This window comes from Macrobrachium rosenbergii, chromosome 59 (assembly GCF_040412425.1).
Source record: "Macrobrachium rosenbergii isolate ZJJX-2024 chromosome 59, ASM4041242v1, whole genome shotgun sequence".
NCBI lineage: Eukaryota > Metazoa > Arthropoda > Malacostraca > Decapoda > Palaemonidae > Macrobrachium > Macrobrachium rosenbergii.
In genome coordinates this window covers 23,184,266-23,197,494 of record NC_089799.1, presented here as the reverse complement: position 1 = coordinate 23,197,494, position 13,229 = coordinate 23,184,266, and the positions used below count along the sequence as shown (strand labels likewise).

Sequence of the window (13,229 nt, the reverse complement as noted above, 5' to 3'; positions counted from 1 at the left end):
TCCACAGAATCTTACATAAAATCAAGTAAAGTTGTTAAAACTGAAAATAAATTATATATTGTTAAAGAAAATCATCATCTTCTAGACACCCAAGAACACCATTTGTTTTATGTGTAACGTCCTCTTCGGGAACCTTAAAGAGGAAGCTATAACTTGCTTTAACCAGCCACTTGAAGAGGAAATTGCCTTTTGATTCCCTGAGGCTCGGGCCTCTCGAATAGTAAATAGCGATAATCAAGAGGACGAAACAAACGACGAAAAATGGCTTGGATTGCTCAGCCATTAACAATTATTATCTAAAATTATGTAGTCAATCAACAGACAATAATGGGCTGATTACGATGCTAATCAACCCACTGTCAACATATGCTAGATATGGCACTGTATGCCAATGGAAGGACTGATTGATATTCCATCATTTTTTGGTTACTACCAATAAGAATCTCCCATGGAAATTTCCAATCCTATATTATTTTCATTCTTGTACTTGGAAATACGTTGCTAAGGATCATTGGAACCATTCGCTGTATGGCAAATCTATCATATTTTTTTCGCTGTCCGCCATTGAAATATTTCTCTACTTAAGATCAGACATCAAATATCATTTTCAGTTCTCACTACGAAGGAGTGATTGTAGCTCAGGAAGCCGGTAGGAGTAGGTTTGACAGGTTGGTGCTGAGGGGCATGAGGCAAGAATTCAAAACTGCTGTTGGCATTTCAATTATCTCCACTTGCACCGTTTGGACAGGGGCTCTGTCACGGAACATCCGCACGACCGCTCCTAAGTTTCCTATGCTGTCTCGACTATCACAGCAGGTTGATCTTTACCAAAAAAGTCAGTGCTTACAACACCCTCAGAGTCGTAAACCTCTGAGGGCATCGACATACCGACAGACGTTATTTGCTTGAATTATCTGAAGGAAGGCAACCATGGTGTTTTCCCCGATTGACTTAAATCTTAATTCTGACTCAGTGGTGGATATGTGGCTCACACAGAGTTAATGATTTTCTGTTGAAATTTATTTGATTCTTGAAACGAATCAAAAGGTTCTTCGAAGTTTCCTCTCCTGTCTGCTTTAGTATGGGGTTCAACATTCATAGGACAGATCTTCCTTACATCTCGGTGGTCCTCAAGATATCAGTTCAAAGTTTATACTGAGCTAGTACTTCAGCAGGAGGTCTCACCTATCTAAAGGACATAAAGGTATCCATCAACCAAAAGCCATACAATCAGTAGTATCCACTTGTTCATCGTTGGTAGATTTTTTTCACGTCCTACGAGTTCTTTCGTTTTAGATTAAGCCGCTGCTATGTTGGCACGGGCTCTTGCTCCATGGCAGTCCGAAACTTCACGTCCCGACCTGAGATCACCTTTTAAGTTGACCGGAGGGAACTGAGATATTAGGGGTTTATTTGTACCTAGTGACTTTCAAAAGCCATTTACTGTAATTTAACAAAGGTATACAACAGACTCTATTCATATAATCATATATGTGATCACTTTATGTTGGCTCAAAAATATCTTGGTTAATGCTCTTTTTTCTTTTGAAGGGCTCAGCATTTCAGTGCCTCAGCAAATTTAAGAATAACGTTGTTAGTTCCAACATTATTCAGCGGCCGCTGAAAAATAACGATTATTTTTGGAAATTAACATAGAAATAAAAAGGATATAAACAAGTAAAAAATGCCCGAAGTTTCTTGGGCGTAACTGAGTTTTCTGAAAGCCGCTACAGCGTATAAGATTTCTATCTTTCGGTGGTCTCGGTATTCCATGAGCTGCGGCCCATGAAACTTTAACCATAGTCTGGTAGTGGCCTATCCTATATCGTTGCTAGAAGCACGATTATGGCTAATTTTAACCCTAAACAAAATAAAAACTACTAAGGCAGAAGGGCTGCAATTTGGTATGTTTGATGATTGAAGGATGGATGATCAACCTACCAATTTGCAGCCCTCTAGCCTCAGTAATTTTTAAGATCTGAAGGCGAGCAGAAAAAATGCGGACTGACAGACAAAGCCGGCACAACAGTTTTCTTTTACAGAAAACTAAAATCTCGCAAATTAACAGTTCTTGATAACAGTTAGCATGATTAAGCGAAATGCTCAACCAGAGATATAGATAAATGAGGGAAGACTTAATCTTCTAAAATGAGAAAATAACTGTTGTTCTTTGCTAAATCGTGTTAGTTCTATTGAATGCCTGACATATCAAAAAATTACTACCAAAGAAGCCATATATTTTTAAAAAATCGATAATGATAACCATTTCAGTGAAGATAACGCCATCTGCATGGCTTAACAACATCAAGGCCACGGAAGGTTCCCGCAAATCGAGTATAAAAGCACAGACCGAGGCAGCTGAAGGCACAGTTCCAGTGTTTCCTTCTCCAAAGCAGACACTCTTCCAGATTATGGTAACCATTGCTGTTCCTCATTTTCCCATTCATGTGCCATTTTTTATTTCATGGCTTCTATTTATCATTTTTATAAGTTTGCTCCATTCATTGCCTGAACTACTTCAAAGGTTATTTTTTATTTTCTAAACATCATGCAAAATTTCAATCTCACTCACGAAATTCGTAGACACTAACGAATATTCTGAAACGTCATTCATTTAAGTAATTTTCATGAGCATTAAAAAAAAAAGGATTTAGGTAAATTAGATTCGTGACTTTATTTTCATTACTTGCGAAATTGTCAAGTCATTGTTATAATAAATATATATAAATATATTTAAGGCTACTGGCTTAGCCTCGTTACAGGTTGCTTATAACATGAATATCTAAAGTCGAGGAATTTAGAACACTTTGCAAAGCAATGAATTGCCAGTATTCATCGACGGAAAATGCGAAATTTGATATAATGAAATGAAACACAATATTTTATATCACTCTGAAATGGATGAGAAGGTTCACTCTGTTCGCCACAACAAATTTCCGATTTTTCTTCCCTGAATGAAATTAACATATTGTTTTTCCGTCACAAAAAAAGGAGTCAGTTTCCGTCTTCCTTTTTTCCAGAAACTTCTGCTGATCACCGTCGTAGCCACAGTCGTGGCCATGTGCCACGCAGGTGGTAAAGGTGGATTTGGAGGAGGTGGATTTGGTGGTGGTGGATTCGGAGGAGGTGGATTCGGAGGTGGCGGTCATGGAGGCGGCTTTGGCGGTGGATCCTTCGGAGGACGATCATATGGAAGGGGCAGTTTTGGAGGCGGCTCTTTCGGTGGTGGCCATGGAGGAGGATTTGGAGGCGGTTTTGGAGGCGGTAAAGGAGGCGGTTTTGGAGGTGGATCCTTTGGTGGTCGCTCATATGGAAGTGGTGGCTTTGGAGGCGGCTCATTCGGTGGTGGTCACGGAGGAGGATTTGGAGGAGGCCATGGCGGTTCCTTTGGAGGTGGATTCTCTGGTGGTCGTACATATGGATAATGGATTTCATTATTGTAAATTAATCCTAAAGTAAACGGAATTCTAGACTTGATTTTGTTCTAACTACCTCTCTTGAGTGGAAAAAAATTTATTAACTAAAGCTCTGGACGCTTAATAGGTCTCATTTTGAAGTAAGTTGAGATTTATTTCATTCCAGTAAGTGATCATCCCATCACCCAAAATTCATTACTTGTCAATACAAAAAATACAGCTCCGAAACATCGGTTTGCCTTCGTTGGTACTATTAAATAAAAGAAATATTGAGTTGTTTAATTTATAGATCATTTAAGACTTAAATATTATTGAAAGGAAGGACATTTTCGATGGATTTTAAGTAAAACTTCAATTTATACAGCCTCATGCTGTCACCATCATTAATGTTTGAGATATGGAAATATTCAGTAAAACTTCTAGGAGCTTTTTTCCATTTTTTTCATTGATTTTTTTTTATATATATAAAGCTCCTTAAGAAAGTAAGTGAGATCGGTCCACGAAGAGAATTTTGTTGTCCTAAAATTTTTATCTTCAGTCAGACCCTGTATAATCTTTTAAATTGTCTTGAAAATCCTAATCCTAAAAATATTAATCCGGTTTTAATTACATTTTCTAAGTTTATCAGGTACATAAGTTTCCTTTATAAATCACAGAGCTTTCTTTTAAACACTTTTTTTTCCAGGAAAAGTAAAGGACCTAGCTTCAAAGTAAAACTTCCAATATTTTAAACCTTGGTGGATTTTTCTTTAGAATATCTTTTATTTTTTATACCATTATATACATACACATCATACATACATATATATAGAAATGTAGAAACTAGGAAAGGACAAAGAATGTATATAATATAATATAAATGAATATATATCTTTATATATTAATGAATTTATATAAAAGCTCCTTAAGAAAATAAATGAGTCAGTTCATGCTGCTTTCAGACTTTAACATGCGAAAATAACTAAAAAAATTTTAATTACCTTTTCCAAGGAAAGTACAGAACGTTTTCATTTTTTCCAGGTAAAGGATCTTCCTACATTTTTCTCTACAAAAATTATTACACACCATGCACGTTAGAAACTAAGAAAGAACAAAGAATGAATAAAATTAATGAAATGAACCTTATCTTTAGCTTAATTTAGCCAAATAATTATTTCTGAAATAGCAAACAGCAATTAAACCGGCCAATGAATGTAAATTGCCGAGAGCTAAATAAAAGCAGAGGAATTTAAGTGCGTGCCACTTTGTTCTTGGAGAAAAGTCAGGGTACATCCTACCATGTGAATAAGTTTTCAAGTATTGCGCACGTGTATAGAGGTAGGGCCTCGATCCTTTTGAAATTGAATAAACTGGAAAATAATGAAACTGAAAAGTAAAAACACAACTAAATTAGAATTCGTTTCTTAAACATTACGCTCAATAATTCAGGGAGAAGTAAATTAGGTTTTTCTTCGCTCAGAGACCAGTGGCTTATATTACTTATAAGGGAGTGTTTTTAAAAGTCACAGTCAGTGAATGGTAACGACAGCATTGACCAGGCACAATGATAAGATTTTCTTTCAGTCCAAAAATAGGTTCCCAACTATAAGTAATAAACGAAGAAAAAGGGATGTAGGTAAAAAAAAAAAATTCCAGAAACGCATTCCCTTTGTTCGTATATAGTTATTTAGCTCTTTTACCAATTAAAACCACAGAATCTTACATAAAATCAAGTAAAGTTGGTAATAACTGAAAATAAATTATATATTCTTAAAGAAAATCATCATCTTCTAGACACCCAGAAACACCATTTGTTTTATATGTAACTTCCTCTTCGAGAACCTTAAAGAGGAAGCTATAACTTGTTTAACCAGCAACTTAAAGAGGAAATGGCTTTTTGAGTCCCTGAGCCTCGGGCACTCGAAGATTAAATAGCGATAATCAAGAGGATGAAGCAAACGACAAAGAATGGCTTAGATTGCTCAGCCATTAACAGTTATGATCTTAAATAATGTAGTCAATCAACAGACAATAATGGGCTGATTACGATGCTAATCAACCCACGGTCAACATATGCTAGATATGGAACTGCATGCCAATGGAAGGACTGATTGATATTCCATCATATTTTGGTTATTGCCAATAAGAATCTCCCATGGAATTCTCCAATCCTATAATATTTTCATTCTTGTACTTGGAAATACGTTGCTAGGGATCATTGGAACCATTCGCTGTGTGGCATATCTAGCATTTTTTTTTTTCGCTGTCCGCCATTGAAATATTTTTCTACCTAAGATAAGACAGACATCATATATCATTTTCAGTTCTCGCTACGAAGGAGTGAGTGTAGCTTGGGAAACCGGTAGGAGTAGGTTTGACAGGTTGGTGCTGAGGGGCATGAAGCAAGAATTCACAGCTGCTGTTGGCATTTCAGTTATCTCCACTTGCACTGTTTATACAGAGGCACTGTCATGGAACATCCGCACGACCGCTCCTATGCTGTCTCGACTATCACAGCAGGTTGATCTTTACCAAAAAAGTCAGTGCCTATAACACCCTCAGAGTCGTAAACCTCTGAGGGCATCGACGTACCGACAGATGTTATTTGCTTGAATTATTTGGAGGAAGGCAACCATGGTGTTTTCGCCGATTGACTGAAATCTTTCATTCTGGCTCAATGGTGAATATGTAGCTCAAACAGAGTTAATGATTTTCTGTTGAAATTTACTTGATTCCTGAAACGAAATAAAAGGTTCTTCGAAGTTTCCTCTCCTGTCTGCTTTAGTATAGGGTTCAACATTCATAGGACAGATGTTACTTACATCTCGGTCGTCCACAAGATGTGAGTTGAAAGTTTATACTGAGCTAGCACTTCAGCAGGAGGTCTCACCTATCTATAGGACATTAAGATATCCAACAAATAAAAGCCATTCAATCAATAGCATCCACTTGATCATCGTTGGTAGATTTTTTCACCTTCCGTGCGTTCGTTCGTTTTATATTAAGCCGTCCTAATGCCGGCACGGGCTCTTGCTCCATGGCAGCGTTCGAAACTCCACGTCCAGACCAAGGTCATCTTTTATGTTGACCTTGAGCCAATGAGATATTAAACGTTTATTTGCATCTAGTGACTTTCAAAATCCATTCACTGCGATTTAATAAAGGCAAACAACAGAGTCTATTTGTATAATCATATATGTGACCACTTTTTAGGCTCAAAAGATCTTGATTCATACTCCTCCATTTTATGTGTAACTCTTCCAAACATTATTTTTTTTTCTTCTTAAGGGTTCGGTATCCCAGTATCTCCGCAAACCTTTAAGAATAATGTTGTTAGTTCCATGCGCATTAATAACCACAGCGGCCGCTAAAGAAATAACGAATATTCTTAATCAGAACGTCGAAATTAACATGGAGAAGAAAAAAGGAAATAAAAATCTCACAAAATAACTGTTCTTGATATAAGTTAACATGATTTTGCATACTCAAGAATGGATATAGATAAATGAGGAAAGACTTAATCTTGTAAAATGAGAAAATGAACTGTTGTTCTTTGTAAATCAGTCTGGGTTCCATTGAATGCCTGGCATATAAAAAAATTTACCTAAGCCATATGTTTTTAAAAATCGATAATGATAACCATTTCAAAATATAACGCCATCTGCGTGACTTGACTACATCAGGCCACGGAAGGCTCCAGCAAATAGTATAGAAAGCACAGACCGAGAGATCTGAAGGCACAGTTCCAGTGTTTCCTTCTCCAAAGCAGACACTCTTCCAGATTATGGTAACCATTGCTGTTCCTCATTTTGCATTCATGTGCCATTTTTATTTCATGGCTTCTGGATTTATCATTTTTATAAGTTGCCTCCATTCATTGTCTAGTTGAACTACTTCAAAGCTTATTTTTATTATTCTAAACATCATGCAAAATTTCAAACTCAGTCACTTAATTCGTAGACACTAACGAAAATTCTGAAATATCAGTCATGCCAAGCCATTTATTGACATTAAAAAAAAAAACTGGGGTAAATTAGATTCGTCTTTATTTTCAACTTGACAAAATTGAAAAGTTATTGTTATAATCAGATATATATAAATATATTCAATGCTATTGGCTTAGGACTCATTATAGGTTGCTTATGACACCAAAATCTAATGTCGAGGAAATTCCAATTTCAAAGCAATGAATTTCCAATATTCATCAACGGAAATGTGCCCAGCAAGGCTGATATGATGAAACAAAACACAATATTTATATAACACACTGAAATGGAAAAGGTTCAGCAAAATACCAACAAATTTCCGATTTTTCTTCCTGAATGAAATTCACGATATTGTTTTCCGTCACAAAAAAAGGAGTCAGTTTTCCTCTTCTTTTTTCCAGAAACTCTGACTGATCACCGTCAAAACTGGTCGTGGCCATTGCCACGCAGGTGGTTTGCATTTTTGGAGGAGGTGGATTTGGAGGAGGCGGATTCAGACAGGTGGCGGTCAGTAGGGGCTTTGGCGGTGGATCCTCCGGAGGGCGATCATATGGAAGCGGCGGTTTTGGAGGCGGTTCTTTCGGTGGTTGTCTGGGGGATGTCATTTGGAGGTGGTTTTGGAGGAGGTCACCAGGCCTGTCTTGGAGGCGGTTCTACAAGGCGGGTCCTTTGGCGGTGGATCCTATGGAGTGGTGGCTTTGAGGCGGCTCTTTCGGTGGTGGTCACGGAGGAGGATTTGGAGGATGGCCACTGGTTCCTTCAGAACTGGATTCTCTGGAGGTCGTACATATGGATAATGGATTTCATTGTTGCAAATTAATCCTAAATTAAACGGAATTCGGCTGACCCAGATTTTGTTCTAACCTACCAACGTCTTGAGTGGAAAAAAGTGTTTAATTAAAGACTCTCGACAAACTTTATAGGTCCATTTTGAAATAAGTTGAGATTTATTTCATTCCAGTAAGTGATCATCCTATCATTTAAAATTCATTATTTGTCACTACAAAAATACAGCTCGAAACATCAGTTTCTTTTCGTTGCAGTTATCTATTAAATAAAAGAAATATTGAGATGTTTAATTTATAGATCATTTTAAGACTTAAATATTATTGGAAGGAAGGACTTTTCGATGGATTTTAAGCAAACTTCAATTTATACAGCCTCATGCTGTCACCATCATTAATGTTTGAGATGTGGAAATATTCAGTAAAACAGAGGAGCACTTTTCCTTTGTTTTCATTGATTTTTTTTGGCAAACAATAAAGCTCCTCTAAGAAAGATAAAGAAGAATGGTTCATGCTCTTCTTCAGGCTTTAAGCATGCGAAAAGTCAAGCTAAAAAATATTCTGACTTAATTACATTTCCTAAGTTTATTTATACCTGGAAGAGCCAGGCTTTTTCATTTTTCAGGAAAAGAGAAATTCTTCAAAATAAAACTTCCTAATATTTTAAACCTGAGTGGTGGTTCTTTAGAATATCTTTTTCTCTTTATACCGTTATCGCACATCATGCTTGCTAGGAAATGTAGAAACTAGAAGACAAAGGACAAAGAATGATGTCCTCATTAAGATGGAAGCTTTTATCTTTCTCCTTAGATTTAGCCAAATAAGAAATTTACCTTTGAAGGGCTATGCACTTTTATCTTCTTGCCTGCCAAATACAATCCTTCAAAAGCAGCATTGTACACAAATCACATCTTGAAATTTGATGTTACAAGACATGAAGCCTCAAAGCTGAGACCAGTAGTAAATACCAACTGTCTGAAATAGGAAAACCGGCGCAATGAATATACAAGAAGAGCTAAATCCATCCAATTTGGCGTGCTACTTTGTTCTTTCAGAAAGGTCAGGGTACATGCCACCAAGAACAAGTTTTCCAGTTTGCGTACGTGTATAGAGGTAGGGCCCTCGATCCTTTCGAAATTGAATAAACTGAAAAAAAAATGAAACTGAAAAGCAAAAACACAACTAAATTAGAATAATTCGTTTCTCAAATATTACGCTCAATAATTCAGGAGAAGTAAATCATGTTTTTCTTCCTCAAATATGCCACAGAACATGGTCCATATTACTTATAATGTAGTGTTTTTAAAAGTCATAGTCAGTGAATGATAATGACAGCATTGACCAGGCACAATGATCAGATTTTCTTTCATTCCAAAAATAGGTTCCTGACTATTAGTAATAAACGAAGAAAAAGAAATCTAGGTAAAAAAAATTCCAGAAACTCATTCCCTTTGTTCGTATATAGTCATTTACATAAGATCAAGTAAAGCCTTGGCAATAACTGAAAATAAATTATATATTGTTAAAGAAAATCATCATCTTCCAGAGGCCTGAAACACCATTTGTTTTATACTGTCACTCCTCTTCAGAGTGGAAAAGAGGAAGCTATAACTTGCTTTAACCAGCCACTTGGAAATGCTTTTTTGGTTCCTGAGCCTCTGGCACTGAAGATTAAATAGCGATAATCAAGAGGATGAAGCAAACGACAAAAGAATGGTTTGCTCAGCCATTAACAGTTATGATCTTAAATAATGTAGTCAATCCAACAGACCAATGGGCTGATTCCGATGCTAATCAACCCACGGTCACCAGGCTGGTTGCTAGATATGGAACTGCATGCCAAGTGGAAGGACTGATTGATATTCCATCATATTGGGGATGGCCAATAAGAATCTCCCATGGAATTCTCCAATCCTCTGGATTTTCATTCTTGTACTTGGAAATAGAGTTGCCAAGGGATCATGTGGAACCAAAGCAGGCTGTCAGGAAAGGTGCATATCTAGCTGGGTCTTTTTTCGCAGCTCTGTGCATTGAAATATTTCTCTAGATAAGATAAGACAGACATCATAGATATCATGAGCATCCAACGTGTCATGCTAGTGTAGCTACCTTCTTAACCCTAGGAGTATTTTTCACAGGTTGGTGTTGAGGGCATGAAGCAAGAATTCACAGCTGTTTTGGCATTTCAGTTATCTCTTCTTTTCTTTTATACAGAGGCACTGTCATGGAACAATGTTGCACGACCGCTCCTAAGTTACTATTGCTGTTGAAAATAGCATATTAGTTGAACTTTACCAAAAAATAGTACCATTAACATAAAAACAGAGTCGTCTCTGAGGGCATCTGCTAGCGACTGATGGATTTGCTTGAATTATTTGGAGGAAGGCAACCATTTTGTTTTCGCCGATTGACTTAAATCTTTCATTCTGGCTCAATGGTGAATATGTTTTCAAAAAAGTTAATGATTTTCTGTTGAAATTTTTGATTCCTGAAACGAAATAAAAGGTTCTAAAAAAAAAAAAAGTATTTCCTCTCAATAGATGCTCCTTAAGTTTAGGGAATCTCAACATTCATGGGACAGATCTTTTAATCTCGGTAGTCCGCCAAGATGTCGGTTCAAAGTTTATACTGAGCTAGTACTTCAGCAGGAGGTCTCACCTATCTATAGGACATTAAGATCTTACCAAATAAAAAGCCATTCAATCAATTTCAACTTGTTTCATCGCTGGTAGATTTTTTCACAATCCCTGCGTTCGTTCGTTCTATATTAAGCCGTCCTATGTTGGCACGGGCTCTTGCTCCATGACAGCCCGAAAATTCTCGTCCAGACCTGAGGTCATCTTTTTCTGTTGACCTTGAGCCAATGATATATTAAGCGTTTATTTGCATCTAGTGACTTTCAAAATCCATTCACTGCGATTTAATAAAGGCAAACAACAGAGTCCATTTGTATAATCATATATGTGACCACTTTATATAGGCTCAAAAGATCTTGGTTCATACTTCTCCATTTTATGTGTAACTCACCAAACTTTATTTTTTGTTCTTCTTAAGGGTTCGGTATCCCAGTATCTCCGCAAACCTTTAAGATTAATGTTGTTAGTTCCATGCTCATTATTAACCACAGCGGCCGCTAAAGAAATAACGAATATTCTTAATCAGAACGTGGAAATTAACATAGAAGTAAAAAGGAAATAAAAATCTCACAAAATAACTGTTCTTGATAACAGTTAACATGATTAAGTGGCATACTCAAGAAGGGATATAGATAAATGAGGAAAGACTTAATCTTGTAAAATGAGAAAATGAACTGTTGTTCTTTGCTAAATCGTCTCAATTCCATTGAATGCCTGGCATATCAAAAAATTACTACCAAAGAAGCCATATGTTTTTAGAAAATCGATAATGATAACCATTTCAGTAGATATAACGCCATCTGCGTGACTTGACTACATCAAGGCCACGGAAGGCTCCCGCAAATCGAGTATAAAAGCACAGACCGAGAGATCTGAAGGCACAGTTCCAGTGTTTCCTTCTCCAAAGCAGACACTCTTCCAGATTATGGTAACCATTGCTGTTCCTCATTTTGCATTCATGTGCCATTTTTTTTATTTCATGGCTTCTATTTATCATTTTTATAAGTTGCCTCCATTCATTGTCTGAACTACTTCAAAGCTTATTTTTATTATTCTAAACATCATGCAAAATTTCAAACTCAATCACGAAATTCGTAGACACTAACGAAAATTCTGAAATATCAGTCATTTAAGCCATTTTCATGACATTAAAAGGAAAAAAGGAGTGGGGTAAATTAGATTCGTGACTTTATTTTCATTACTTGCGAAATTGAAAAGTTATTGTTATAATAGATATATATAAATATATTCATGCTATTGGCTGAGGCTCATTATAGGTTGCTTATGACAACAATATCTAATGTCGAGGAAATAGAACAATTTACAAAGCAATGAATTTCCAATATTCATCAACGGAAAAGTGCCGAAATTTGATATGATGAAACAAAACACAATATTTATATCGCACACTGAAATGGATGAGAAGGTTCACTCTGTTCGCCACAACAAATTTCCGATTTTTCTTCCCTGAATGAAATTCACGATATTGTTTTTCCGTCACAAAAAAGGAGTCAGTTTTCCTCTTCTTTTTCCAGAAACTTCTGCTGATCACTGTCGTAGCCACGGTCGTGGCCATGTGCCACGCAGGTGGTAAAGGCGGATTTGGAGGAGGTGGATTTGGAGGAGGCGGATTCGGAGGTGGCGGTCATGGAGGCGGCTTTGGCGGTGGATCCTCCGGAGGGCGATCATATGGAAGCGGCGGTTTTGGAGGCGGTTCTTTCGGTGGTGGTCATGGAGGAGGATTTGGAGGTGGTTTTGGAGGAGGTAAAGGAGGCTCCTTTGGAGGCGGTTCTGGCGGCGGGTCCTTTGGCGGTGGATCCTATGGAAGTGGTGGCTTTGGAGGCGGCTCTTTCGGTGGTGGTCACGGAGGAGGATTTGGAGGAGGCCATGGCGGTTCCTTCGGAGGTGGATTCTCTGGAGGTCGTACATATGGATAATGGATTTCATTATTGCAAATTAATCCTAAATTAAACGGAATTCCTGACCCGATTTTGTTCTAACTACCTGTCTTGAGTGAAAAAAAAAGTGTTTAATTAAAGCTCTCGATGCTTTATAGGTCTCATTTTGAAATAAGTTGAGATTTATTTCATTCCAGTAAGTGATCATCCTATCACCTAAAATTCATTATTTGTCACTACAAAAATACAGCTCGAAACATCAGTTTGCCTTCGTTGGTACTATTAAATAAAAGAAATATTGAGATGTTTAATTTATAGATCATTTAAGACTTAAATATTATTGAAAGGAAGGACAATTTTCGATGGATTTTAAGCAAACTTCAATTTATACAGCCTCATGCTGTCACCATCATTAATGTTTGAGATGTGGAAATATTCAGTAAAACTTCTTGGAGCTTTTCCTTTGCTTTCATTGATTTTTTTTTTTTTTTTACATATTAAAGCTCCTTAAGAAAGTAAGTGAGTCGGT

The 13,229-nt window shown here is 36.9% G+C and overlaps 2 protein-coding genes across 2 annotated transcripts; both read left to right on the top strand.

Annotated features, from left to right (window-relative positions):
- Positions 1-684: 684 nt before the first annotated feature.
- LOC136837603 (acanthoscurrin-1-like) lies at positions 685-3,597 on the top strand. The gene is made up of 3 exons (XM_067102480.1): positions 685-835; positions 2,272-2,414; positions 3,021-3,597. The coding sequence occupies exons 1-3, from the start codon at positions 685-687 to the stop codon at positions 3,423-3,425; spliced, it is 699 nt and encodes a 232-aa protein (XP_066958581.1). The 3' UTR covers positions 3,426-3,597.
- A 5,566-nt stretch (positions 3,598-9,163) lies between these two features.
- On the top strand, positions 9,164-12,739 carry LOC136837602 (keratin, type I cytoskeletal 10-like). The gene is made up of 2 exons (XM_067102479.1): positions 9,164-9,265; positions 12,338-12,739. The coding sequence occupies exons 1-2, from the start codon at positions 9,164-9,166 to the stop codon at positions 12,737-12,739; spliced, it is 504 nt and encodes a 167-aa protein (XP_066958580.1).
- The last annotated feature ends 490 nt before the right edge of the window (positions 12,740-13,229 follow it).

Bases quoted from the DNA above. Each gene is read 5' to 3' on its own strand.
- LOC136837603 (XM_067102480.1), top strand. From the start codon at position 685: ATGAGGCAAGAATTCAAAACTGCTGTTGGCATTTCAATTATCTCCACT. The intron at 836-2,271 runs GTCAGTGCTTAC...TAACCATTTCAG, and splicing joins GGTTGATCTTTACCAAAAAA to TGAAGATAACGCCATCTGCA. The intron at 2,415-3,020 runs GTAACCATTGCT...CCTTTTTTCCAG, and splicing joins AGACACTCTTCCAGATTATG to AAACTTCTGCTGATCACCGT.
- LOC136837602 (XM_067102479.1), top strand. From the start codon at position 9,164: ATGAATATACAAGAAGAGCTAAATCCATCCAATTTGGCGTGCTACTTT. The intron at 9,266-12,337 runs GTACGTGTATAG...TTCTTTTTCCAG, and splicing joins GAACAAGTTTTCCAGTTTGC to AAACTTCTGCTGATCACTGT.